The sequence below is a fragment of the Mercenaria mercenaria genome, chromosome 9 (assembly GCF_021730395.1).
Source record: "Mercenaria mercenaria strain notata chromosome 9, MADL_Memer_1, whole genome shotgun sequence".
NCBI lineage: Eukaryota > Metazoa > Mollusca > Bivalvia > Venerida > Veneridae > Mercenaria > Mercenaria mercenaria.
The window spans coordinates 24,019,004-24,045,475 of record NC_069369.1 but is presented as its reverse complement, the minus strand read 5'-3'; the positions used below and the strand labels follow the sequence as shown (position 1 = coordinate 24,045,475).

General features: G+C 35.6%; 1 protein-coding gene across 1 annotated transcript in view; it reads left to right on the top strand.

Moving 5' to 3' along the window:
* The window catches only part of LOC123546724 (xaa-Pro aminopeptidase 1-like), a 31,035-nt gene extending 5,942 nt beyond the window's left edge, over positions 1–25,093 (top strand). Inside the window, exons 2-20 of the mRNA XM_045333224.2 lie at positions 4,652–4,773; positions 6,840–6,903; positions 7,677–7,781; positions 8,306–8,398; positions 8,904–9,047; positions 9,734–9,829; positions 10,269–10,350; positions 11,057–11,216; positions 11,888–12,019; positions 12,845–12,954; positions 13,394–13,471; positions 13,857–13,928; positions 14,676–14,736; positions 16,257–16,326; positions 16,791–16,895; positions 17,951–18,019; positions 19,934–20,010; positions 22,571–22,669; positions 23,578–25,093. Coding sequence (XP_045189159.1) covers positions 4,657–4,773; positions 6,840–6,903; positions 7,677–7,781; positions 8,306–8,398; positions 8,904–9,047; positions 9,734–9,829; positions 10,269–10,350; positions 11,057–11,216; positions 11,888–12,019; positions 12,845–12,954; positions 13,394–13,471; positions 13,857–13,928; positions 14,676–14,736; positions 16,257–16,326; positions 16,791–16,895; positions 17,951–18,019; positions 19,934–20,010; positions 22,571–22,669; positions 23,578–23,697 — 1,854 coding nt within the window. The 5' untranslated portion in view covers positions 4,652–4,656 and the 3' untranslated portion in view covers positions 23,698–25,093. The remainder of the gene's footprint in view (positions 1–4,651; positions 4,774–6,839; positions 6,904–7,676; positions 7,782–8,305; positions 8,399–8,903; positions 9,048–9,733; positions 9,830–10,268; positions 10,351–11,056; positions 11,217–11,887; positions 12,020–12,844; positions 12,955–13,393; positions 13,472–13,856; positions 13,929–14,675; positions 14,737–16,256; positions 16,327–16,790; positions 16,896–17,950; positions 18,020–19,933; positions 20,011–22,570; positions 22,670–23,577) is intronic.
* Positions 25,094–26,472: the final 1,379 nt, after the last annotated feature.

Below are 26,472 nucleotides of genomic sequence, written 5' to 3'. Positions count from 1 at the left end.
ATAACACTAATTAAAATAATAAAATCTAAAACACCCCAATTGCTACGCATTTTTATATGACCGTCTCTGAAAGGGCGGGGCGTAGCGTATTATGTGAACACCCATGGCCGGTGGGCGTGCTGTGGTCGGCGTTCAAAGGCATGTACACTCTCTAAGTTGAATAGTTTTCATCCGATCTTCACCAGACCTTGTGGGCATAATATTTCGGCCAAGTTCGATAACCAGCCAAACTGCCCGTGGCACTCTTGTATTACGGCCCTTGAATTACTCGAAAAACTGCTAAATTTAGCCTTGTCCGCTCTTAAAATAAAAAAATTTTCATCCGATCTTCACCAAACTTGCTGACAATGTTTGTGGGCATCAATCTTGGCCAAGTTCGATAGGCACTCTTTGATTATGGCCCTTGAATTTCTTGAAATATGCAAAATTAGCCTTGTCCATTCAAATAGTTTTGATCCAGTTGTCAATTTCATCCCTCATAGAACTTCAGAAATACCTTGATTCCTTCATACTCTTTTATTGGGTTGACAAGGCATACAACATCAACATTATTATCTTTATGATACGTAACTGAATATATGGACGGGCGTATTTTGTGTCTGGCACTCGTGTTATAACCTTACCGTATCCTAAATTTACCTGAATCAGTGGGGCACCAGAATCAGTGTATTTTGTTTAAGCATGCGCTTTGTTTGAACAGGGTGTCTTAAGACATTAGTTTTTGCACTGGTTAATGTGGTTATATAAACTTACTAACTACCACAGCTGTCAAACCTTGACAAATGTATTTTAAACAAGAAACGTGTGATGTTTTAAAATACCTATGTGTAAATTTTCATGAAGTTTCCTATTACTTTTTACCACTGTTACAAAATCTCAACTTTCTGCATTTTTGAACCGATTAGAATGATATAAGATTCTTTCACTGGTTGTAGGTACAGATGGGAATTTCCAGTCTCGAGGGTAACTGTTTAGGCGGTTACGAGGCTCCAGCCGAGTGACCGCGTAAACAGTTACCTGAGGGACGGATATTCCCATCTGCACCTACAGCCAGTGATAGAATCTTTTTCTTGCATACCATATTCAACAAAGAAATGTAAAAAATAAATTCAAACAAATGATTTTCTTATAGCACTTTTTTCTTATAGTAGCGTTTTAACAAAGCGCGGGAACTTTACATCCGTAAACAGGAAGTACGTCATGACGTTACAGAGACTAAAACAACGTAAGAGTTCGGTTTTGTTTCATCATCTGCAATGAAACATTATGTTATTTCCTTAAAATAACGTTTTTTGAATCGAGAAATATGTTATAAGGAACAAAGTGGAACTATCAAGGTATTTAATTTTCATCCCATTTTACGAAAAACATAATTATTACTACACACATTTTCTGTACATATGTAGTTCATTATATGTCATTTACAGCATGAGAGTCATCTTACACCCCGGGGTGTAAGATAGAGTTTTCCAGCACCGGTGAAATCACCAGAAATCCCCGTCTGGTATGCAAGAATAACTTGTCATGAAGTAGTTTCAACTCTGTCAAAAATATAAATATATAGTAAACAATATGCATTACATAGCATACAGGGTATTCCAAAAATTTCATCTTCTTATATATTTTCTTTGTAGAAAATACTGTTTTATCACCATTTGTTTTATATGTGGATGTAAATGAATATTGTTAGCTCACCTGAGCAATGCTCAGGTGAGTTTTTCTGATCACTCGATGTCCGGCGTCTGTCGTCTGTCTGTCATCTGTCTGTCAACATTTAGCTTGTGTATGCGATAGAGGCTGTATTTTTCATTTGATCTTCATGAATATTGGTCAGAATGATAACCTTGATGAAATCTAGGCAGAGTTCAAAAATGGGTCATCTGGGGTCAAAAACTAGGTCACTAGGTCAAATCAAAGAAAAACCTTGGGTATGCGATAGAGGCTGTATTTTTCAATTGATCTTCATGAATATTGGTGAGAATGATAACCTTGATGAAATCTAGGCCGAGTTTGAAAATGGGTCATCTCGGGTCAAAAACTAGGTCACTAGGTCAAATCAAAGAAAAACCTTGTGTATGCAATAGAGGCTGTATTTTTCAATTGATCTTCATGAATATTGGTCAGAATGATTGCCTTGATGAAATCTAGGCCAAGTTCAAAAATGGGTCATCTGGGGTCAAAAACTAGGTCACTAGGTCAAATCAAAGAAAAACCTTGGGTATGCGATAGAGGCTGTATTTTTCAATTGATCTTCATGAATATTGGTGAGAATGATAACCTTGATGAAATCTAGGCCGAGTTTGAAAATGGGTCATCTCGGGTCAAAAACTAGGTCACTAGGTCAAATCAAAGAAAAACCTTGTGTATGCAATAGAGGCTGTATTTTTCAATTGATCTTCATGAATATTGGTCAGAATGATCGCCTTGATGAAATCTAGGCCAAGTTCGAAAATGGGTCATCTCGGGTCAAAAACTAGGTCACTAGGTCAAATCGAAGAAAAACCTTGTGTATGCAATAGAAGCTGTATTTTTCAATTGATCTTCATGAATATTGGTCAGAATGATTGCCTTGATGAAATCTAGGCCGAGTTTGAAAATGGGTCATCTTGGGTCAAAAACTAGGTCACTAGGTCAAATCAATGAAAAACCTTGTGTATGCGATAGAGGCTGTATTTTTCAATTGATCTTCATGAATATTGGTGAGAATGATTGCCTTGATGAAATCTAGGCCGAGTTTGAAAATGGGTCATCTCGGGTCAAGAACTAGGTCACTAGGTCAAATCAAAGAAAAACCTTGTGTATGCGATAGAGGCTGTATTTTTCAATTGATCTTCATGAGTATTGGTCAGAATGATTGCCTTGATGAAATCTAGGCCAGGTTTACAAATGGGTCATCTCGGATCAAAAACTAGGTCACTAGGTCAAATCAGTGAAAAACCTTGTGTATGTGATAGAGGCTGTATTTTTCAATTGATCTTCATGAATATTGGTGAGAATGATTGCCTTGATGAAATCTAGGCCAAGTTCGAAAATGGGTCAACTCGGGTCAAAAACTAGGTCACATCGAAGAAAAACCTTGTGTATGCAATAGAAGCTGTATTTTTCAATTGATCTTCATGAATATTGGTCAGAATGATTGCCTTGATGAAATCTAGGCCAGGTTTGAAAATGGGTCATCTCAGGTCAAAAACTAGGTCACTAGGTCAGATCAATGAAAAACCTTGTGTATGCGATAGAGGCTGTATTTTTCAATTGATCTTCATGAATATTGGTGAGAATGATTGCCTTGATGAAATCTAGGCCGAGTTTGAAAATGGGTCATCTCGGGTCAAGAACTAGGTCACTAGGTCAAATCAAAGGAAAACCTTGTGTATGCGATAGAGGCTGTATTTTTCAATTGATCTTCATGAGTATTGGTCAGAATGATTGCCTTGATGAAATCTAGGCCAGGTTTGAAAATGGGTCGTCTCGGGTCAAAAACTAGGTCACTAGGTCAAATCAAAGAAAAACCTTGTGTATGTGATAGAGGCTGTATTTTTCAATTGATCTTCATGAATATTGGTGAGAATGATTGCCTTGATGAAATCTAGGCTGAGTTCGAAAATGGGTCATCTCGGGTCAAAAACTAGGTCACTACATCAAATCAAAGAAAAACCTTGTGTATACGATAAAGGCAAAAAATTTTCAACTGATCTTCATGAAATTTTGTCTGAGTGGTTGCCTTGATGAAATCTAGGTCGCATTCCAATATGGGTAGTCTGGGGTTAAAAACTAGGTCACTAGGTCAAATCAAAGAAAAACCTTTTGTATGTGATAGAGGCTGTATTTTTCAATTGGTCTTCATGAAATTTGGTCAGAATGATTGCCTTGATAAAATCTAGGTCAATTTCGAATATGGGGCTTCTGGGGTCAAAAACTAGGTCACTAGATCAAATCAAAGAAAATACTTATTTATACTCAATATTTTTGCTCCAATTTTAATGATAATTGGTCAGAATATATTTTTCCACGAAATCACTAGGTCAAACATGTTTACACTGTTATAGTGTGTTATGGTGTGTTTCTCAGGTGAGCGACCTAGGGCCATCTTGGCCCTCTTGTTTTTAGGTCAGAAATGGAAAGATTGCAGTTGAATAGTTGCATCTCATTTGTATTCATTCAAAAGGATGTCACCATCATCTGCACCTTGTACTGCTGCATGCAGATGGTGGTTACACTGCATGGTGACTTCTACTACTTGTGCTATGATTAACCTTATTTGACACAAATAATACAAAATACCTGTAAATATATTCATTTCGGACAGGTGTTATCTTGCTGGAATATGCTTGCAGATATGGGATGGCTACCGGTTCAAGGATTTCTTCACAATATCTCACTGATGTGAGGTTACCAGGCACAGTTACAAGTTTTGGGCTTTCCCCAATGGCAGATCCCTCCCCACACCATCACACTCCTGCCCACAAAACAGTCTAGCTCAATAATGTTGATGTTGTCATAACGTTCACACCTCCATTTCCAAACGTGAATTCTTCCATCAGCAAAAGAGAGGTTAAATCGTGATTCATCTGTATTATTGAATGGAACCAATTCTCGCAAAATACTAGTTTCTCCTTTTAATTGAAACTTTAAGAATTTTCATTTATTTCAGGAAACATGCCAGCTAAGAGTACTACATCAATATTGACTAAGCTGCGTTCTCTGATGAAAAACAAAGCATATGTCTCTGAGCCACTTCATGCATATATTGTACCATCTGGAGATGCTCACCAGGTAAAAACTTGAACCCATTGTGAACAACCATTCAGTGCTTTTATTTATATCTTGTCCGATTTTTGAAAATCACTGGATCATCGGTGTTGTTTAAAATTTTTGTATAGGTCCACCTTTTCTCAAACACTGTAAGAGCTAATGCTTTGAAACTTTGTACACTTGTTTGTCATCATTAGTGGACAATGTAGGCCATGAACCATAACTCTGCATTTTATCAGAATTATGGCCGTTTTTGTACTAAGAAAATTTTGAGTTTCTGTGTTAAAATTTTTTGTTTAGGTCCATCTTTTATAAACAACTATTAGAGCTACAGCTTTGAAACTTTACACACTTGTTTATCATCATTAAGGGACAATGTAGGCCAAGAACCATAACTCTAACCAGCATTTTGTCAGAATTATGGCCCTTTTTGAACTTAGAAATTCTGAACTACATGTATAACTCTTTTCTTACATATTGTCCAGCACTTGCAGACGAGCGATGGCAGCCATAGGCGGTGCTCTTGTTAGATTTTTGTGTGATACTAAAATGACCAACACCAACATGAAACATTTTACTTGTCAGTATTTCATAGCAGCTGCTGTAAATATATTTAGAAAACATTTTCAGTGAGTAATACATTAATGAAAGTAGCTGATCTGACTGCTATCCTTATGTTAAAAAAAAATTCTGGGACATTTATATTATATTTGCAGTAAACAGAGTAGCCGTTGGCTAATTGCAGGAAATTTATTTTGGCACAAAAGACCTCAACTGCTAATTGCACCATAAAAATTGCCCCCAGAATTAAGCATAATACAGTGTAACTTCCGAAAACCGGACGACCTCCGGACCAGCCTAAAAGTTCGGTATTTGGAAGTTTCCGGAATTCAGAAGTTTGAAAGTTTGTAGGCAAAGTGGACATAGTGCATAAGAGTTATGTTTTCTTACATGTAGGATAAAGGAGATTATTATCCTTTATAATTTTACAAGTTTATATAAAGTAATTAATTAGTTGATTAATTAATTAATTACAAACCTGAAGAATAAAAATACATAAATAACAAATATAAAGAAATAACATATCTTAAATAATAGCATTTTCGCAAACATTTTCCACTTACATTTTACCATCTTTGGAGTCCCGAGTTCATCAATATTAAATTAATGTTGATAATGCATATAATAGTTTAATCGATGTAACTAAATAAATTAAAACACCGTTCTTTCTTTCATTCAAACATAAAGAAAGTGTTTCACACGTAAGATATTAAATTCATCATGTTTACATAAATCGAATACAAATGAAAGTAATCGCCGATTACTATCTTACTTTTGCATCAAATGATCATTGTGATTATAAAGCGTGTCAAAATAAACAACCACTGCTACTAATAGATAAACAAAAGAACACATTGACAACTTGCCACGGGTGTTTTTGGATTAACAGGTGACACTTTTAATCAGGCAAATGTTTTGCTGTTCGGTTTTCGGAAGTCAATTTTAGTGTTAAAATATAAAAGATCTTTCAAAAATTGTCCGGTTTTCAGAGTTCGGAAGTTCCGGTTTTCAGAGGTTAAAAATATATAGAAATAAGAACAGAAAAAACGGGACCTTGAGTTTTGTGCGGTTTTCAAAGGTTTCCGGTTTTCAGAAGGTCCGGTTTTCAGAAGTTCCACTGTACTGTGTTGATGAAGCTATTATTTATTTTTCTGCATGTACAATTAGCTCTTACTATTTTAAATATTACAGTCAGTGTTATGCAGTCTGAAAAAGATATGAAAGTAGGTAACCTTTAATTTATTTTACAATGATAGGTACTTCTTTAAAGAAGAACTGTGAAATCAGTTAATTTTGTGGGCATGAAATGTCATGTTTTTTGTCAAAACAGCAATTTCGTGGGTATATGATTTTGTGGATTTTAACTTTGAGCATAAAATGAATGGGAATTTAACTTGTTCATTGAGACTAAATTTCGTGGATTGGCTCAACCATGAAATCTACGAAAATTAAACTCCCATGAATATTAATGATTTCACAGTAGATTTTTTCTGTTTACTATAATAGTCTATTGATGTTGTTTTCAGAGTGAATATATAGCACCATGTGACTGTAGGAGGGCGTTTGTTTCTGGCTTTGATGGATCTGCAGGTAAGTAGGGAGCACCAGAATTGTACATTTGGTAATATTTGTGTTCGTTATATGTTCATTAATGTTTGCAAAAGCTGATCTCATAAATTTAAAGAGGGTCTCCTTGGCCGAATGGTTAAGTTATTGACTTCAAATTATTTGCCCCCCACTGATATGGGTTCAAGCCTCACTTGGGGTATTGAATTCTTCATGTGAGGAAGCCATCCAGTTGGCTTATGGAAGGTCGGTGGTTCTATTCAGATGCCCACCCATAATGAAATAGTGCCTGGAGGTGCACCTGGCGTTATCATCAACCATGAAAATGTGGAAAGTTGCCATATGACCTATAATTGTGTTTGCTGTGACCTTACACCCAACAAAAAGAAAACAAACACAAATGTACAATTTGTGTTTATTAACAAGTGCTGTATCCAGTAATAGAACACAGTAGGTGTTAGCAAGTTTCCAACGTTCAGAATGAGACTGTTGACTATTAAACCGTCACTGGTCATAGAGTATTTTTGATGGCTAGGTTGCAGCAGTGATTATTGAACCATGTAAGTATGATTAAAACAAGATTTGAGCCTCACCATGAGAAAACCAACATAGTGCATTTGCGACCAGCCTGGATCCAGACCAGCATCAGCGCAGTCTGGTCAGGATCCATGCTGTTTGCTAAACGTTTCTCCAATTGCAATAGGCTTTGAATGCAAACAGCCTGGATCCTGACCAGACTGTGTGGATGCAAATGCACTATGTTAGATTTCTCATGGTGCGGCTCATTTATTGAACAGGTACAGCAGTGATTACAGAGCATGAAGCAGGACTGTGGACAGATGGTCGCTATTTTCTACAGGCAGAAAAACAGCTAGATGAAAACTGGAAATTAATGAAAGATGGTATATCTTATTCCAAACTTCCAAGGGTTTGAGCAATGTTTGGAATTTTTTAAAGATATTATAAACAGTAGTGTCATGACATCAAAAGTAAACCTTTAATTGCTTTATTCTTGTATAATGTGAGGACAGCAAAGTAAATTATAACCACGACATAAAAGTAGCCAGTTTAAAGATTTTGAGACATTTCATAAAATTTTGGTCAATTCTGTTGTAACACGTGCTTATATGGAAAGCAGAGATAAATTGAAAGGAATATGGTATGTATTTGAATATGATAAGATTACAGTATGATATACTCTTATTACTTGCCTATAAGGTGGATTGCTTATAAGACGGGGTTCCATTCTTTGAGATGTGTTTTAAACTTGCTTATTGTACATGAAAATTTGAGGCCAGTTGTTTAATCCATTGTTCTAGTATTTTTATTCAGAATTAGTAAAAATGAAGGTTGAACAGCAAATAAATATCAATTAGATGTAAGATGAATATATGGTTGTTTACTCATGTTTTATTTAAATACAAAGGTCTGCCAAGCACCCCGAGTCAGGGAGACTGGTTGTCGAAACTACTGCCAGTAGGCGGGAGAGTCGGAGTTGATCCCTTTCTTATGGCTACAGGTAACAGACATTCTTTTATTCCTCTATATTGAACCTGCTTTGAAACATGTAAATTTTCTTGATACACCTTTAAGACTGGGAATTATTATTTTGAATTCCTAATGTGATTCTGTAATTGCCACTTCATAAATGGCACAGTCCAGGTAGTTTGTAGCTTATTTATAACCCAGCTTTTGCATCTGAGATTTTTAATAGAATTTTATAATACATATTGTAAAACTTCATCTTTTGAAAAAAATTATGTAATAAAAGTAGCAGTTAACCATTACCATGCTGGACACAATTAATTCTGCCTTTGCGACCAGTGTAGATCATGATCAGCTTGCACATCCATGCAGTCTGATCATGATCTGCACTGTTTGCTATTTAGCCAGTATCTTTTTGGTAAGCACCCCTTTTAACAGTTAATGGTACTGTCCAAATTGGAAGATGGACAAGTTCATTTTAGACATTTAGCAGGGTAAGGGTTTATAAAATGTTGTGAAGAGCTTATGATATGTTTCAGAGACTTGGAAACCACTGTCAAAACTGCTGAAATCTAATGGACATCGTCTGGTACCCGTGTCACGGAACTTGATAGACATGGTATGGGAAGACCAGCCTCCTCCCCCTAACAACAGTCTCATGGTCCTTGGTCAGAAATATACAGGTAGGTATCACAGGGGTTCAGAAAGTTTTAGTCACTTTAGATTATTTTAAATATGACAATGTTTCATATGTTGCACTGAGCTGTGGTGTTGTAATCGCGGAAACTGTTTGTTTTGAATGCAGTTAAAGGTTTATTAACCTTTAGCACGCTAAATTTCTAGAATGGACTGGCCTGTCTTTCAATTTGGGCAGCGCATTATTTTTCGAAAGGGTGTTCACTGAAAATTTACTGACTGAATAGTGAACAGTTCAGACTGTGCAGGCTGATCTTGGTTTGCACTGTTCGCAAAGGCAAAATCACAATCATGCTGCCAGTAGGCTTAAGGTTATGATTATTACAACTGACATTGTCAGTATGTGTTGGATTCCTCTTTTTATGCAATCTGTTCTGTGAATGTGGGGAAGTTGACAGTTAATTGTGGAGAACAGGTTTGTACTGGTACAGAATCCAGGAACACTGGTTAGGTTAACTGCCAGCTGTTACATAACTGAAATACTGTTGAAAAACTGCATTAAACCTAAAATAAACAGACGTAAACTGGATAAAAGTTTTATCAAACGTGAAAAGACAGGCTATGCTCAGCTAAATTTAGGTTACATTAACAAGTAGGAACAGATCAAATTTTAGAAATTATTATATATATATATGCTATTGTTCCAAAATAAGTAAGTTTTCTTATATTTCAGGCAAAACGTGGGAGGAAAAGATACAGTTAGTAAGGGCAAAGTTAGAAGAGAAAAAAGCTGATGCCCTTGTTGTTACTGCTCTAGATGAAGTGGCTTGTAAGTGTTACACCTTTTATACTGAACCTAGAATATACAGTCAAACTTGCTGACGAGACCATGTCTTATAAGAGACTACTTGCGCTCAACATTAAGAGGATAGTACTAGGACTGGTCAGCCCGGTGTCAGTATAATGTGACTGTGGTATCCTGTCCCGTGTCTAAGGCGTGTTATTCCAGTGAGGCAGCACTATAAAATTGAGCATTGTGCTCACTGCTACAAGTAGACACCATTGTTTATATGACTGAAAAATTGTTGAAAAAAGACGTTAAACCCGAACACACACATAAAGATTCTCTGAGTTCAATATTTTACATAAACCTTCAGGTGCTGCATAATCAATGGTAAATGTCAAGTTAACCATGTTTGAAGACAGAATGGCTGTGTGACATTTTTATGATTGTATTTGGATCTCTTATTATAAATTGGTTATTTCAGATTTATTCAACATGCGGGGGTCGGACATAGAATACAATCCTGTCTTCTTTGCTTATGCTGTGATAACTAAGAATTATGTGCAGTATGTATAATTAAGTTGCATTTTGACTTCTAGAGAATTTATTTACTGTCGAAACCTTTGCAAAGACCATGTTTAAGAGTGCCAAAAGGTGACTACATAGTATACAGTCAAATAATTATGTGCTAAAGAGCACTCATGAGCATAGACCACTTTGCTCTTAAGACTACCAGTTTTATTTCTGGTTAAAGCATTGGCATTTAATCTGTGAAGAGAGCCTGCAGATAAGACCACTGATGGCTCTCCCATGTTTTGTTTTGATATAATTATCTGGAAATCTTCTAGCTGACTTTAAGGAGGCTGGTGTTTTCTCACAGGTGCTTGTTTACATTATTGAGGAATGATGTTGTTTTGCAAAACCATTAAAAAGCAAGAATGTTTTCGGATGCTCTAATCTTTAAATACAGACATAGAACACAAATGAAAAATCAAAGTAAAAAAGGCAGTTGTATGTCTTGGCACTCATCAGAGTAAGTTTTACACCTTTTTTAATGTATTAACATTTCATTCCAATTTCGCCATTTTCCTCAAGCACTGTTATGCCAAAAACTACCTTAAAAATGTTTGAGAATCTAATTGCTTATAAAAGTAGTTATTGACAAGAACTGTTTTCAACTAAGATCCTATGAAACACCTGTTGCAGCAGACCAAGTAAAAGATTACTTTTAATCACAAATGAAATCTTACTGAATGTGTTTTCTTCATTTAGTTTGTTTCTTGATGAAGACCGGCTGGATAATAAAGTAAGGCATCATTTAAACCTAGACATGCAAAATGGCAATGAAGATGTGAAAATTACAGTCTTACGTTACGGAGATGTCAAGTCATTTGTAGCTGATCTTCCAAAAAATGTCTCTGGCAAAATATGGGTAATTATGAAATTTAGTACAGTCGATTCCACTTATTTGAATATTGGTTATTGGAATACTCCACTTATTTGCATACAAAGTTAAAGCACCAATCAATCCCTGTATTACCATAAATTGGTTCCATAATGGTCTTCCTTGTCTGTATATTATTTTATTAGCATATGCACATTATTTGACGGGTTTGCAGATCCCTAAACTGTTATTGGTCCTCAACCTTTGGTCATGAGCCAGTATAATAGAATAAGGAATTTTTACAGGGTCAGTCATTATAAAAAGAGAAATACATGTAGTATTTTGACATCAGTTATCCATAGAAATGTATATGGTGTTAAACCCAAAACAAACAAAAAAAAAAGAACTGGCCAGTTTTTTGGTAAGTTTGTAAATTGTCCATCAGTTTGAATAGAAAGGAAACATAATACTGATGCATTGCTACGGTCTTGTTCTCATGTTTATAATAATAGTTAGTTTGTAAATACTATTTTTTATATTTAATTTAAATATCTTTTGAAGCTACTGTTAAAAAAACAAGTGAATATTAAAAAAAATCAGTGTTTTATCAGACCATGTATATAGTGTGTCTTGCATTGAACATACAAAAATACACATTAAATTCTGACCTCTCAAACACGCTGAGTCAGACATGATTTTCTGTAAAAATGTCATTTCAGATCAGTGATAAGTCAAGTTTTGGTCTGGTAAACTCAATACCAAAGTTACGTCGACTAAGTCAACCATCACCGATAGCTCTAATGAAAGCTGTAAAAAATGATGCTGAAATTGAAGGCATGAAGAGAGCTCATGTAAGTAGAGAATTTGACTTAGTGAAATATTTCATTTTGCTTTTCTTGCCTTACATTTATGAAGTTTTATCAATCAGTATTGCTTCATGGCCTTCTGTTATATTATCATATTGTTAACTGTAATCCGTAAATAATAGTGAGATGCATAATTTGATAACATGTGAAATAAGGTTCCATTAAAAGGTACTGCGAAAGCATTTTTAATTGCGCAGGTAGAATGTGTGCGTATTTCGCGTTATGAACAAAATACTTCTTTCGTTCATTATTTAATCAGTGTCATAAAACTATGTAATTATTCGAACATATATGTGTATATAACCCTTTTTGGACTTGTGTCAGTAACAATGATATGTATTAGACTGAAAATTCACACAATGCTTTCCAGTCGTTAAACCTGCTAAATTAACCAAGTAAGAATAACTCTTGATTGCTTGAACTGAATGTAAATTGTTGCCTTTTTTCCACTTTTGTTAAAGTTATGTGTACAGGTATGTCAGTAACAACTTCATATATTGCACTGAAACTTTATGCAGGATATCCTTTTCATCAAGCATACTTAAGTAAACAAGTTAGATGAATCTTAGTTGAATTTTTTTCAAATTATGGCCCTTTTTTTATTTAGCATGTTGGTTAAGGTTTTGCCTGCAAGTGTTTAATAGTTGCTTTTAATTTTTTATATATTTTTGATAAATTATAAATTACAGTGTTGTAATAAAATAATTCAGTTGTGGAAGTTTCATGAGGTAATGGCCCTTGTTTGACTTCGAAATTGTGGAATAGTCAAGCACGATGTCTTATGGGAAGCTGTTGTTGTTTTTATTGAAGGTAAAGGATGCAGTTACACTGTGTGAATATTTCAGTTGGTTGGAACAAAATGTACCATCAGGAAATGTTACAGAAGTGTCTGCTGCTGATAAATTAGAAGAAATCAAAAGGTAATCTGTCATCTCTTCTTTAGTTTTTCCTTATTACTTGATCTTCCACCCCTGAAACTGATTGACTGTACAGAATTTTTCAGGTCAACTGATTACTTTTATTCCTCTCTGAAATTTTTGTCTCTCAAGTACATATTTTGTGACATATGGAAGTTTTGAAAAAGCTATCATCTAGAACAGTTTGCTTTTAAGACAAATAATAGATTTTACATCATATTTGATCTGTTTGACATCTCATCTTCAGAATTCTTGGATGAAATCACTACTGTTTCTAAAATTAGACAGATTTTGTACAGTTAAAGTGGATAAGGAGGTTGCATATATTGGAAAGGTATAAGGTGTTTTACAAACAGCTTTTCTATTTACAGACAACTTAAAATTATTTGAACATGTTATCATGTGACAGCTTGATAAACTTGCAGTCTCTTTTTTTTTTTAGAGGCCAAGATGATTACGTAAGCCTGAGTTTTGCTACAATCTCCAGTACAGGTCCTGATGGTGCCATCATTCATTATCAGTAGGTAACACAGACATGTTCTTCTTGTTTTTGAAACATTAATGCTCCAGTTAATCAGACTTCCGTTAGACAGACTTAAATTTCTCAGGAATATATATGTTGGTGAGCTGTTTTATTCTTTGCAAGAAAAAAGCCATACAAACTATGTTTTCTGATAAACATCTTATCTAGTCATTTATTGATTATGATAGGAAATTGAACCAAAAATTGAAAGTGCATTTTTGTTAATTTTTATATGACTGTAAATTTCTACCTTGTATTTGTCTTTATCTGAGATATATTTTATAAGTGTAAATAAGAGATTTCTTTTTACAACATTGTACTAAAGTATAAAAGAAACTGTTTTTATATAGTTTGTTTGTTTCATTGTTTCATTATTTTTCAGTCCCTTACCAGAAACAGACAAAGCTTTATCTACTGAAGAAGTGTATCTCTGTGATTCTGGAGCTCAGTACAAGTAAGCTGTACAATTCCTCAACATTAAGTTGATCCTGTAATGTTCTTGTTCTCATTTCAATACTTTAACCCTTATCCTGCTTTCTAAAATGGACTGTTCCATCATTCAATTTGGGCAATATCATTTATTATTTGAAGGCGTAGTGACCGAAAATTTACTGACTGAATAGCAAACAGTGCAGACCATGATCAGACTGCACGGCTATGCAGGCTAATCTTGGTCTGCACTGGTCGCAAAGGCAGAATCACTTGCCGCCAGCAGTCTAAAGGTTCAGGTGCTTTACATTTTGGCTGATAAGCCAACTCTGTATGAAGACCTATTGGCTACAGGTCCTGAGCAGACAAGTTTTGGGATTCTGGAGTAAGTCTTAAATGACATTGTAGGGGAATGGCTATGTTTTGCCATGCTTTTATAACTGATGGTACATAACATTTTTAAGGGTTGGTGGTTAAGGTTACTGATTTCAAATCACTTGCCCCTCAACAGCTGCATAGAAAAATGGGTTCTGTGATTTTAAACATGGAACCCCTTGAAATATTCAGTCAGTAAGTTAACAGTACAAGTATTAAGTGCTATATATGCCTTTACTTTGACATGTAAGTAAAATGGAATGACTGTACTGTATAAGTTTTTCACAACACAGCTACTGAAAAAACTGAGATACACAAAAAAAATTGTATATCACTTGTGCAGCACACTGCAAAGAAAAGCATTATGAACCTATAATTGGTCTATGTTTATTTGCAGAGATGGAACAACTGATGTGACAAGAACAATGCACTTTGGAACTCCTTCAGACTATGAAAAGGTATACAAGTTTTTGAATAATGTAACATATTGTGAGGATCTTTCAAATATTTTATCATTTCCTTTCAACAGTTTAGTAAATTCAATGTGGAAAGAAGAAGATTTTATTGCTTTTTTAGCTCGACTATTCGAAGAATAGTCTAGCTATTCTACTCACCCTGGTGTCGGCATTGGCGTCGGCGTCACACCTTGGTTAAGTTTTTGCATGCAAGTACATACAGCCATCAATTAAAGGCATATAGCTTTGAAACTTATTTTTTCTTTTTCTAGATCAATTACCAACCTCTCTGGGTCAAGTCCCATAACTCTGACATGTATTTTGAGCAAATTATGCCCCCTTTTGGACTTAGAAAATTTTGGTTAAAGTTTTACATGCAAGTTATTATCTCCAAAACCAATGCAGATATTGATTTGAAACTTCACATGTGTCTTCGGGGTTATAAATCTAGTTGATAGCAGCAAGTCCCATAACTCTGACCTTCATTTTGGCCAAATTATGTCCCCTTTTGGACTTAGCAAATTCTGGTTAAAGTTTTGCGTGCAAGTACATACAGCTATTACTAAAAGGCATATAGATTTGAAACTTATTTTTTCTTTTTCTAGATCAATTACCAACCTCACTGGATCAAGTCCTATAACTCTGGCATGTATTTTGGGCAAATTATGACCCCTTTTGGACTTTGAAAATTCTGGTTAAAGTTTTACATGCAAGTTTCTATCTCCAAAACTAATGCAGATATTGAATTGAAACTTCACATGTGCCTTCGGGGTTAAAAAACTAGTTGATAGCAGCAAGTCCCATAACTGATATGCATTTTGGTCAAATTATTCCCCCTTTTGAACTTAAAACTCTTTTGATATTTAACCTTTTTGGGTAATGTTTTCCTGCTTCTGGGACAATATTTCAAATAGTCGAGCTTGGCTGTCTTACGGACAGCTCTTGTTATCTCTGATATTGTGTGCATTTTTCTGAAAGACAAATTATCTCTCTTTTTGTGTTACAGACAAATGTTATTCTTCAATACTTTAAACATCAACAGTCAAAATGTTATCATACTACAGTAAAAATGCAAAAACTTTGTAATGACTTTATTTCACTCCCACAAGTCAAAACGTGTGATGAAGTGAATTTGTAAACAAGTGAGATAACTAACAAAACCAGTTTTATATTATAATAGTATGCAACATCTTACTATAAATTGTTTCAAAGAATAAAATGCTTGTAAAACTTAGTTTTAAGGTTTCCTGTGCCATACTACTAATTGAGCAGCACCATGAGAAAACCAACAGTGCATTTGCGACCAGCATGGATCCAGACCAGCCTGCGCATCTGCGCAGTCTGGTCAGGATCCATGCTGTTCGCTAAGTGTTTCTCTAATTGCAATAGGCTTTGAAAGCGAACAGCATGGATTCTGACTAGACTGCAAGGATGCGCAGGCTGGTCTGGATCCATGCTGGTCGCAAATACACTATTTTGGTTTTCACATGGTGTGGCTCAAACTATGATTTCTACTGTTGCAGGAATGTTTTACAAGAGTGTTGAAGGGTCATATAAACCTCTCTACTGCAATCTTTCCTAATGGTGTCAAAGGTATGAAGAATAACTTGCGTGTTTGTTGGATAGGGATAAAAGCCATTTAAAACGTAAATCTTATACATTCTTATTCTCTGCGAGTAACGAACAATTGCCTGATATGTAGGATGAGTCTCATCAGAGATACTCGCTCCTTTTATGTCAGACAACTTTTAGAGAAATAGTTTAGTGTTTTTCCTATTATGTTTATGAGGCACCCTAATCAGTAAGCGAAAAGTGTTAAATCTCAACAACTTGTTCTTGGACATAGGATTCTTCCAGGTGAGGAAGCCATCCAGGTTGGTGGTTCTAGCTAGGTACACAGCCATGCCTGAAATGTCTGGATGGGCTCCTGTCGTTTTCCTCTTTAGTTAAAATCTGGAAAGTTGCCATATTACCAAAATTGTACAGGTGTAGCATAAAATATACATGTATATATTATAAAACCAACAGCAAACAGAGTTACTTTTGTACAAACACAGGTCAGTTGTTGGATTCCTTAGCTCGCACAGCATTATGGGAAGCTGGTCTGGACTACCTGCATGGCACTGGTCATGGTGTTGGAGCCTTCCTTAATGTACATGAAGGTAAATTCTCATATTAGAGATATATTTCATGCTATAGACGGCATATAATCACAAGGATTGAACTATTTGCGAGTTTGGTTATGTGACTGGTAAAGTAATATTAAGGTTGCAGAACTGTGTTGGGAGTCAACAATTTCCATGTGGTTATACATTCTCCTGTGATCTTCCTGCATTCTTCAACCCATATAGGCACATGGCTTTCCATGTAAGCCAAGTAAGTTGAAATCGCCCTGGGTGGATATATAATTAAACAGAAAATTACTGATTGTCATCGGAAAACATAACCAGCTACAAGCTTAGACTCAAATTCTTGACAGCTTCCAAATTCTAAATTGAAAAATAAAACTGATGTGAACTACCCCAAGTCTGCAATGCTACAGAAGTAGGATATCATTGCTGTAAATAATTTTATAATTTTGTGAGACAGACTTGGGCATTAATTTAATAAAAGAATTTTGAAGTAAATCAGAAACAAATTTGCTTGTAAATGTCAATGATATTTAGCCTGGGACATCAGGCTTGAATCCTGGTGTGGCTGCACAATTGTTTTGCGTATTAAACAATAGCTAAAGTAATATTTTCACAGTGTAGCTTTGTAGAAAAAAGGCAGAATGTACAGCATGATAAGGGTTATAGAAAAACCATGATTACACAGAACAGTTTTTCTGATCCCAAAGGTTGCAAACTGATTGGATATAGCACAAAGTCTGTTATTTGTATCCTTAATTAAAATGATTTTTAAGAATACAATATACTATTTACAAACTTCCTTTGTAATGGCTGTAGAAATTAGATTGCCGATAGACTTGATGACAGATTACTGTTGATCTAACTAGTGGATAGCTGACAACCTGTTTGAATAATGTCATTCAGATATAATGAACAGACTGTTATTATATCCTTAGATATAAAGAATTGGTTCAATGACTGGTTATAAAGAACCTCAGTTATAAGGAACAAACTTCTCCTGGCCTAGGCTAACAAGTTTTGTATAAATGTGTTTTATAAAAAAATGTAAATTGCACATCATATATTCAGTATGCTGTTGGTTTCAGGTCCATGTGGTATCCATCAAAGAGTCATGCATGAAACTCCATTACAGGAAGGAATGATTCTTTCAGATGGTGAGTAAAAAGGAATATTTATGTCACCATTACAAAACTGTCTTTGTTATTTTGCTCATTGTCTTTCTGTCTGTTTGTCAGGTTGTAGATCATTCTGTTTTGGATCAGTAACTAGAGAATGCTTTGTCTCACAATGATCAGTCTTCATGGGATGATTGTCTTGGTAGAAAAGCCCAATTGTTTTGCAGGTTATAGGTCAAAGGTCAAGGTTACATTGACCTTGAAACTGAAAAAAGGTGTCCGCTCAATAACTTTGAACACTTTGGCCTCTAGGTGACCTTAAGACTGAAATTATAGTTATTGCACTACCCTGAATATTTGAGGATTCTAAGATCAAGGGCACAGTGACCTCAAGTCTGAAAATGGTTTCGGCTAAATAAGTTCAGAATGCTTTGGCCTGTAATTGTCAAAGTTTACTACATGACTGCCTGCAGTTAGCAGATTGCCCATATTGTGTTGTGGGGCTTAGTAGGTTGAGGTTAGAGTAATCTTGTGACTGAAAATGGGACAGTCCATTATAGAGGGCATACCTGTTTTCCAAACAGCTCTGGTTTAATAGAAGCTTTCCAATTAACTTTTATGTAGAGAATGTTTATTTCCTACGGTGTAATATTAAAATAATTTTCATCAAGTTAATTTTCATCAAGTTAAGGTAGTTCTGCACGTTTGATGAACCGGAAGTGATGGCGTAACGTCATTTATCCGGAAAACGTAGAATAAAGCCTGAATTCGGCGTACGGAAATGGAAATCAGTTTATGAATTTAAGGCAACCTGTGAATAAATTTATCAGATTGTTACATTCTCTATCTTTCTAAAGTTAAAATATGATATTAAAACATCTGACACGTTAAATAGTTCAAAATAATGTCTTAAATTAGGTTCAAATAGGCAGTTCACTTTAATCATGGCCAAATATCTCAAAAATAAGCACACAGACCTATTCATTTTATTTCACTATATTATAGGCCATATGTTTATTTACGACTTTGAGAAGTTTCATTAAAATCTACATTGTGGAAAAAGTTATATTCGCGAAAATGTTATGAAAGTTGCTATTTTCCCATAGACTCCCGTTATGAAAAAAATGCGTGAGGTCCAAAATTTTCAAATCGGTCTAGCATAAAATCAAGCACACGACCCTATTCTTTTTATTTGCTGAATTTTCTAGGTATATTCTGAAGTTTTGAAAAATCAGAGTTTAATCAAATTCTGCATTGTAGAAAAAAATTCAATCCAAACGTGCAGAACTACCTTAACACCAGATTTAATATTTTAAATCATGAGATAAAATGTAAGATCTAGTTTTCATGAGTGAAAGATAGTTTGTTCATACCTGTAAAAACAAATGAATTTTCTTTTTATTATATATCATTTTGATGATTATAACCAAATTTAACCTATTTTGTAGGTGCTAGTGAAAATATGTTGTGAAATTACCAGATATGTCTGACTGTTAATATTTAGACAATTTCTAAAACCTATTTGATATTAAGTTATAAATTAAGTTCTCACAAACTTGTACAGGTTTAATCTTAGATTGATATTTAGAAATATGTTTTTGTTGTCATGGACAGTAGCATAAGGAATGTTGAATTGTCTTGATGTTTAGCTAGGTATTTTAAGAAGTTATGTGTAGGCTGTTATTTTGTTTAACCCTTACCCTGCTAAATTTCTATAATGAACTTGTCCTTCTTTCAATTTAGACAGGACCATAAACTGTTAAAAGGGGTGCTTACCAAAATGATACTGACTGAATGGCGAACAGTGCAGACCATGATCAGACTGCACGGATGTGCAGGCTGATCATGGTCTGCACTGTTCACAAAATCAGAATCACTTACCGCCAGCAGACTAAGGGTTAAATGGATATTAAACTCTATATGAAAGTTTAAAACCATAAGTTTCTATTACAGAGCCAGGATACTATGAAGATGGCAAATTTGGTTGTAGAATAGAGAATGTTGTCATTATTGTTAAATATGATACAAAGGTGAGTTTGTATATTTGTTCAGTGATATCTTTTGTTAAGTCAGTAATTAATGATGCTGACTTCAAAATCACATTCCTTCATATCTATTGGTTCTAACTCCAAATTAGGTTGTTAAATGAAGTTGTTATCAAGAAGGCTTGCAGAAGGGTTGTGGTTCTACCTAGGTGCCTACATGTGCAAGTGTAAAGGTCTGGTCTTTCTCTACCATTAATTGACTGCCTCAGTAGCCCAGCCGTAGAGCACTTGCTTTACTTGTGGTAGGTAGTGGATTTGCTCCCTGGCTGGGTCATACCAAAAATTTGAAAAGTGGTACTAGTAGCTTTCTCACTTGGTGCTCAGCATTTTGAGGATAGTTTTAGGACTGTTCAGACTGGATGGGTATCATGTGACATGTTACAGCATGATATTCCAGTGAGACAGCACTGTAAAGTTGTGAATTTTGCTCACTGCTGCAAGTATGCACCATCAATTATATGACTGAAAAATTGTTGAAAGATATACTTAACCCAACCACACACACACTTTCTACCATTATTTGTAGACTTAAACACATCAAAACAAACGAGCGTTTAAACAAACTGATATTGTTGCCATCCATGACCAAGTTGTTTTGGTTGGCAACTTAAAATCATTCTGTCCTCACTGCTGTTGGTCGGCCATGCCAGGTTGTAATTTACGATCCAGCTAGCTTATGGAAGGTTGATTATTCTCCCGAAGTGACCCGTATGCCTGAAGTATTGTTGACCCCTATTGTCTTCAGTAATCAGTTCAGGGAGAAAGTTTCTGTGTGCCTCCAGCTTTCAGTGTGCATAAATTAATAGAGAATGTAACACAGATCTCTGTATCTTGGTTGTAGCTATAAAATGTTGCTGTATGCATATTGTATTTTTCTCATTCAAAAACCATGGTGTCATTATAGTATGCAACAGATCTGATAGTGATAGTTATGTGTCTTGTCCATAAGTTTATACCAAATGACAAACTGTACTAAATTGAAGTTTTAACTCATTTTTGTACCCCCCAACAACAAAATTGTAAGGGTGGGTATACTGTTTTCAGGTTGTCTGTCTGTCTATAGACACAATCTTGTGCGCACCATCTCTCCTCATCCCCTTGACACAATTTAATGAAACTTCACACAAGTGATCAGTAACAACAGTAGTTGTGCATGGGGCATGTTAGGTTCTTTCAGAAAAAAAAATTGCAGAGTTACGGGACTTTGTTTTTTGTTACTACAGTAAAGTTCCGCTTAACGACCAGTCCGAAAATGAGACCATTCCGTTAATACGGGCAGTTTTTTAAAGAACCGATTTTTTTCCTCTATAATTTAATGGTCGCAAGGTCTGAAAATGCGACCGGTCAGCTATTATGTAATACAACCACTTTTCAAAGAACCAAACTGTCAAATTGTATTGGTTTTGGTCTCTTTAATGTGACCGCTCAACAATTATCGAGTGTCAACTAATTAGCAGCTATGCACGGACTGTTTCATTTTGCAACATTACCTAAGGACGGTTTACGACATGTGGCAGAGACATGTGAAAAACAAAATAACTGCACCCGATTTTCGGATGTGCAAGCAATTAAACTAATTATGTTTTGAGCGAAATTTTCCATTAAAAGGATATGAATGTTTCAAAATCATTGCATTATTGCATTTTACAAAAAAAGACCGACTCGATAATAAGACCACTTTTTATCAGTCCCTCGAGTGGTCTTAATTTAATAGCGGAACTTTACTGTATACTATATACATAGACACAATCTTGTGCGCACCATCTCACCTCATCCCCTTGACACAATTTAATGGAACTTCACACAAGTGATCAGTAACAACAGTAGTTGTGCATGGGGCAGGTTAGGTTCTTTCAGAAAAAAAATTTGCAGAGTTACGGGACTTTTTTGTTACTATTCTATATACATAGACACAATCTTGTGCGCACCATCTTTCCTCATCCCCTTGACACAATTTAATGAAACTTCACACAAATGGTCAGTAACTACTAACAACAGTAGTTGTGCATGGGGCATGTTAGGTTCTTTCAACAACAAAGATTGCAGAGTTATGGGACTTTGTTTTTTGTTAGCATACTATGTACATACAGTCCGCATATGCAATCTTGTGCACGCCTAATCTTCCAAACCCTTGCACACAATTTAATAAAACTTCACACAAGTGATCAGTACCAACCCTAGTTGTGCATGGTGCATGTTATGTTCTTTTAGATAAATAATCTGCATAGTTATGGGACTTTGTTTTTTGTTATATTGTATACATACAGTCTATATACATACAGTCCACATAGTTATGCAATCGTGTGTGCATCAAATTGCAATGTACTGTGTCAGTGCATGCGGGGGGTACATTCATCACCTTTAGTGATAGCTCTAGTTATGGATTCCAGAGAAAATGGGATTAAGTCTCTTTAAAATGAAATTTTACTTAGTTGCTCAGTTTATTATAAAGGATAAGCCATACAAAAATTCTAGTTACTGTGGTGCCTAGTACAGTTAGATGTTTATTGCAGTGATAAAATATCCTGTGCTTCTATGTTTTCAGTACAACTTTAGAGAGAAGGGTTTCCTGACTTTTGAACCTTTGACATTAGTGCCTATACAGAGTAAGATGATAGATGCTAGTCTACTTACACAGAAAGAGGTAACCTGCCCCATCATTGTTGTAAATCTGTGTGAAAGTGATTATATTTGGACTTAAGTCCATCTAGTCTTATTCATAAATCGAGATGTAAGGGGTTACAGACTTGTAGTGCCCATGCTCAAAATGTGATTACTCCAACATTGTTATTAATCATGGTTCTATTGTGACAGTGATTAGATTTGGATCAAAGTTCATTAAGCGCCGTAACTAGTTGTTACTAGTTATGCTGCTGTTTGATGAGGAGGGGATATATTGTTTTGCACATGTTGGTCTGTTGGTGTCTGTCATTTCATCTGACGGAAGACATTGATTTCCAATCAGTATCTGGAGAACAGTTCAGCCTATACAAAGCAAACTTCATAGGTTGATCGCATGTTGTCAGTAGATGACCCTTAAAGTGTAGGGGGTCAGTAGGTCAAAGGGTACAGTTATGTCGACCTTCAGACTGAGAATAGTTTCTGCTCAAAAACTGCCGATGGTTTTGACCTGCTGTGGTCAGGCTTCACAGGATGATTGCTGGTGGTCAGTAGATGACCCCTCTTGTTATAGAGGTCAGTAGGTCTAAAGTCAGAGTGACCTCCAGACCACATTGACTTTAAGACTGAAAACATTTTCCAATCTGCAAGTTGTGATGGCCTATGTGTAAAAATTACACACTTACATTGTAGTTACCACTGACACTCATGGCGGTCACCTTTGGGGTTATTTGCAAACAACTCTTTTTAATAATGATTTTCATGTTGTAAATTGTACTTATGTTATATACCATATTGCCCAATTCTTAAAATGTTCTGCAGTTCATTATGGAGTATTATGGAGTGTAATTTTACCTATAACTCTTACTATTGTGCAGGTATTCAAGATACACATGTATTTGAAAAACTGTATAGTACAATATCTTTTTTCAGATTGAGTGGTTGAATGATTACCATTCTAAATGCAGAGATATTGTGGGTGCTGAGTTACTACAACAAGGGAAAAGTGCTGCATACAAATATCTTATGCGTGAAACACAACTTATAGGATAAAGATCTTTTCTACTGTCAAACAAACCTACAATAAACTGTCTGTGAAATCTTGAGTATGGGACATATATTTTGCTACACCTGATAATTCCTGTGCGGAATAGATACACTTCCTCAGAGAAATACAACAAACCGGACATAGTTTCTTGCTTGTAAAAAATAATAGACATCTGGACAAACTTTGTGATATATTTCTACCCATAAGAAAGACAAACGAGGGTTATTCTACGATAAACCTTACTTAGATACTTATTATTTCGATTCAAACACGACTTATTTCAAAGAACGTTAGACGAGAATCTGAGGAATATTTTCATCAAAAGTAAATAACAACTGCCTGCTACGCCACAGCATTTGGCCGAACACATGGTGCGCATGCAGCAGAGTTCAAGGTCGGTTTATTGTAGAATAACCGGAGATAGATTTTGCTCTACAAGTATGTAGGTTATTAGCTGGTCATGTTAGAATCAAGGATAAAAAATAAATATGCAGTATTATATTTTCTTATGAAGTAGTCAACAATAATTATATATATTATAGATATACTAATTGTTTATAACAGAGAACTTAATTTTTTTTACAAATGAAACAAAATGTTGCTTATCTTGAAAGTACTTGAGCTGCGCCATGAGAAAACCAACATAGTGGCTTTGCAACCAGCATGGATCCAGACCAGCCTGCGCATCCGCACAGTCTGGTCAGGATCCATGCTGTTCGCTTTCAAAGTCTATTGCAATTAGAGAAACTGTTAGCGAACAGCATGGATCCTGACCAGACTGCGCGGATGCGCAGGCTGGTCTGGATCCATGCTGGTCGCAAAGCCACTATGTTGGTTTTCTCATGGCGTGGCTCACTTGTTTCAGAAAAGCTTTGCATAATGTTTTTCATTGAACATAGGTTGTTTATCTTTATGTAACAGTTCAGTTATTTGGAGATTGAACATTACTTCACATCTTCAGCTTTTGGATTTACAGTCAGAAACACACACCCTTGCACATTTTTTTACGGAGGTTTGGGAAAAAAGCTATTTTGATATTTGTTTTACACATTTCTATAAAAGGCAGTCAAAAATGTATAAATGGAACTCATTCTTTCATTTTCACACTGCTCATCCTTGTCAACAACTGTGATATGAACATTTCATCACATTTTGAATAAGTTTTTCATGTTTTGGAAAGTTATTCTTGCTCAGTGGCAGTAAACATGCAGCATGTAAAAACTGATAAAGAGAGGAAGACTCAAAACTGATTCTGTGTTAAGAGAATATTTTTAATGATAATGTTTTTAATGATGTTGTGACATGGTGTTTGTTATAGTAATATATTTTTATACGAGGAATATTCTATGGTGTCAAGATGAAATATGCTTATTAGATTGGGTAATTATAGAATGAAATATATCTTCCTGCGATTTTATTTTTCCTAATTATGATTCATGTCAGTTTCATTTACAATAATTATGATGCAGTGTATCCATATACCTGTATGTCTGCAAATAGTGATGTTGATGTTTTATATGTGCATATGCTGGATTTCTTTGAGATTTTGAATTTATTGTCTGAAATGTTGTAATTATGTCTCCCCCCCTCTGGGGGAGACATATTGTTTTTGCCCTGTCCACCCGTCCGTCCTTTCGTCCGTCCATCCGTACGTCACACTTCATTTCCGAGCAATAAGGGAATGGTTTTGAGAACCATTTGACCAAGAACCTTCAAATTTCATAGGGTTGTAGGGCTGCTGGAGTAGACGACCCCTATTGTTTTTGGGGTCACTCTGTCAAAGGTCAAGGTAACAGGGGCCTGAACATTGAAAACCATTTCCGATCAATAACTAGAGAACCACTTGACCCAGAATGTTGAAACTTAATAGGATGATTGGTCATGAAGAGTAGATGACCCCTATTGATTTTGGGGTCACTCTGTCAAAGGTCAAGGTCTCAGGGGCCTGAACATTGAAAACCATATCGGATCAATAACTAGAGAACAACTTGACCCAGAATGTTGAAACTTAATAGGATGATTGGTCATGAAGAGTTGATGACCCCTATTGATTTTGGGGTCACTCCGTCAAAAGTCAAGGTCACAGGGGCCTGAACATTGAAAACCATTTCCGATCAATAACTAGAGAACCACTTGACCCAGAATGTTGAAACCTAATAGGATGATTGATCATGAAGAGTAGATGACCCCTAATGATTTTGGGGTCACTCCGTCAAAGGTCAAGGTCACAGGGGCCTGAACATTGAAAATGATTTCCGATCAATAACTAGAGAACCACTTGACCCAGAATGTTGAAACCTAATAGGATGATTGGTCACGAAGAGTAGATGACCCCTATTAATTTTGGGGTCACTCCGTCAAAGGTCAAGGTCGCAGGGGCCTGAACATTGAAAACCATTTCCGATCAATAACTAGAGAACCACTTGACCCAGAATAATGAAACTTCATAGGATGATTGGTCATGTAGAGTAAATGACCCCTATTGTTTTTGGGGTCACTCTGTTAAAGGTCAAGGTCACAGGGGCCTGAACATTGAAACCATTCGATCATAACTTGAGTACACTTGACCAGAATGTTGAAACTTCATAGATGATTGTACATGCAAGTAGATGACCCCTATCGATTTGGGGTCATTCTGTTAAAGGTCAAGTCACAGGGGCCTGAACATTGAAAAACATTTCCGGTCAGTAACTTGAGAACAACTTGACCCAGAATGTTGAAACTTAATAGGATGATTGGTCATGCAGAGTAGATGACCCCTTTCGATTTTGGGGTCACTC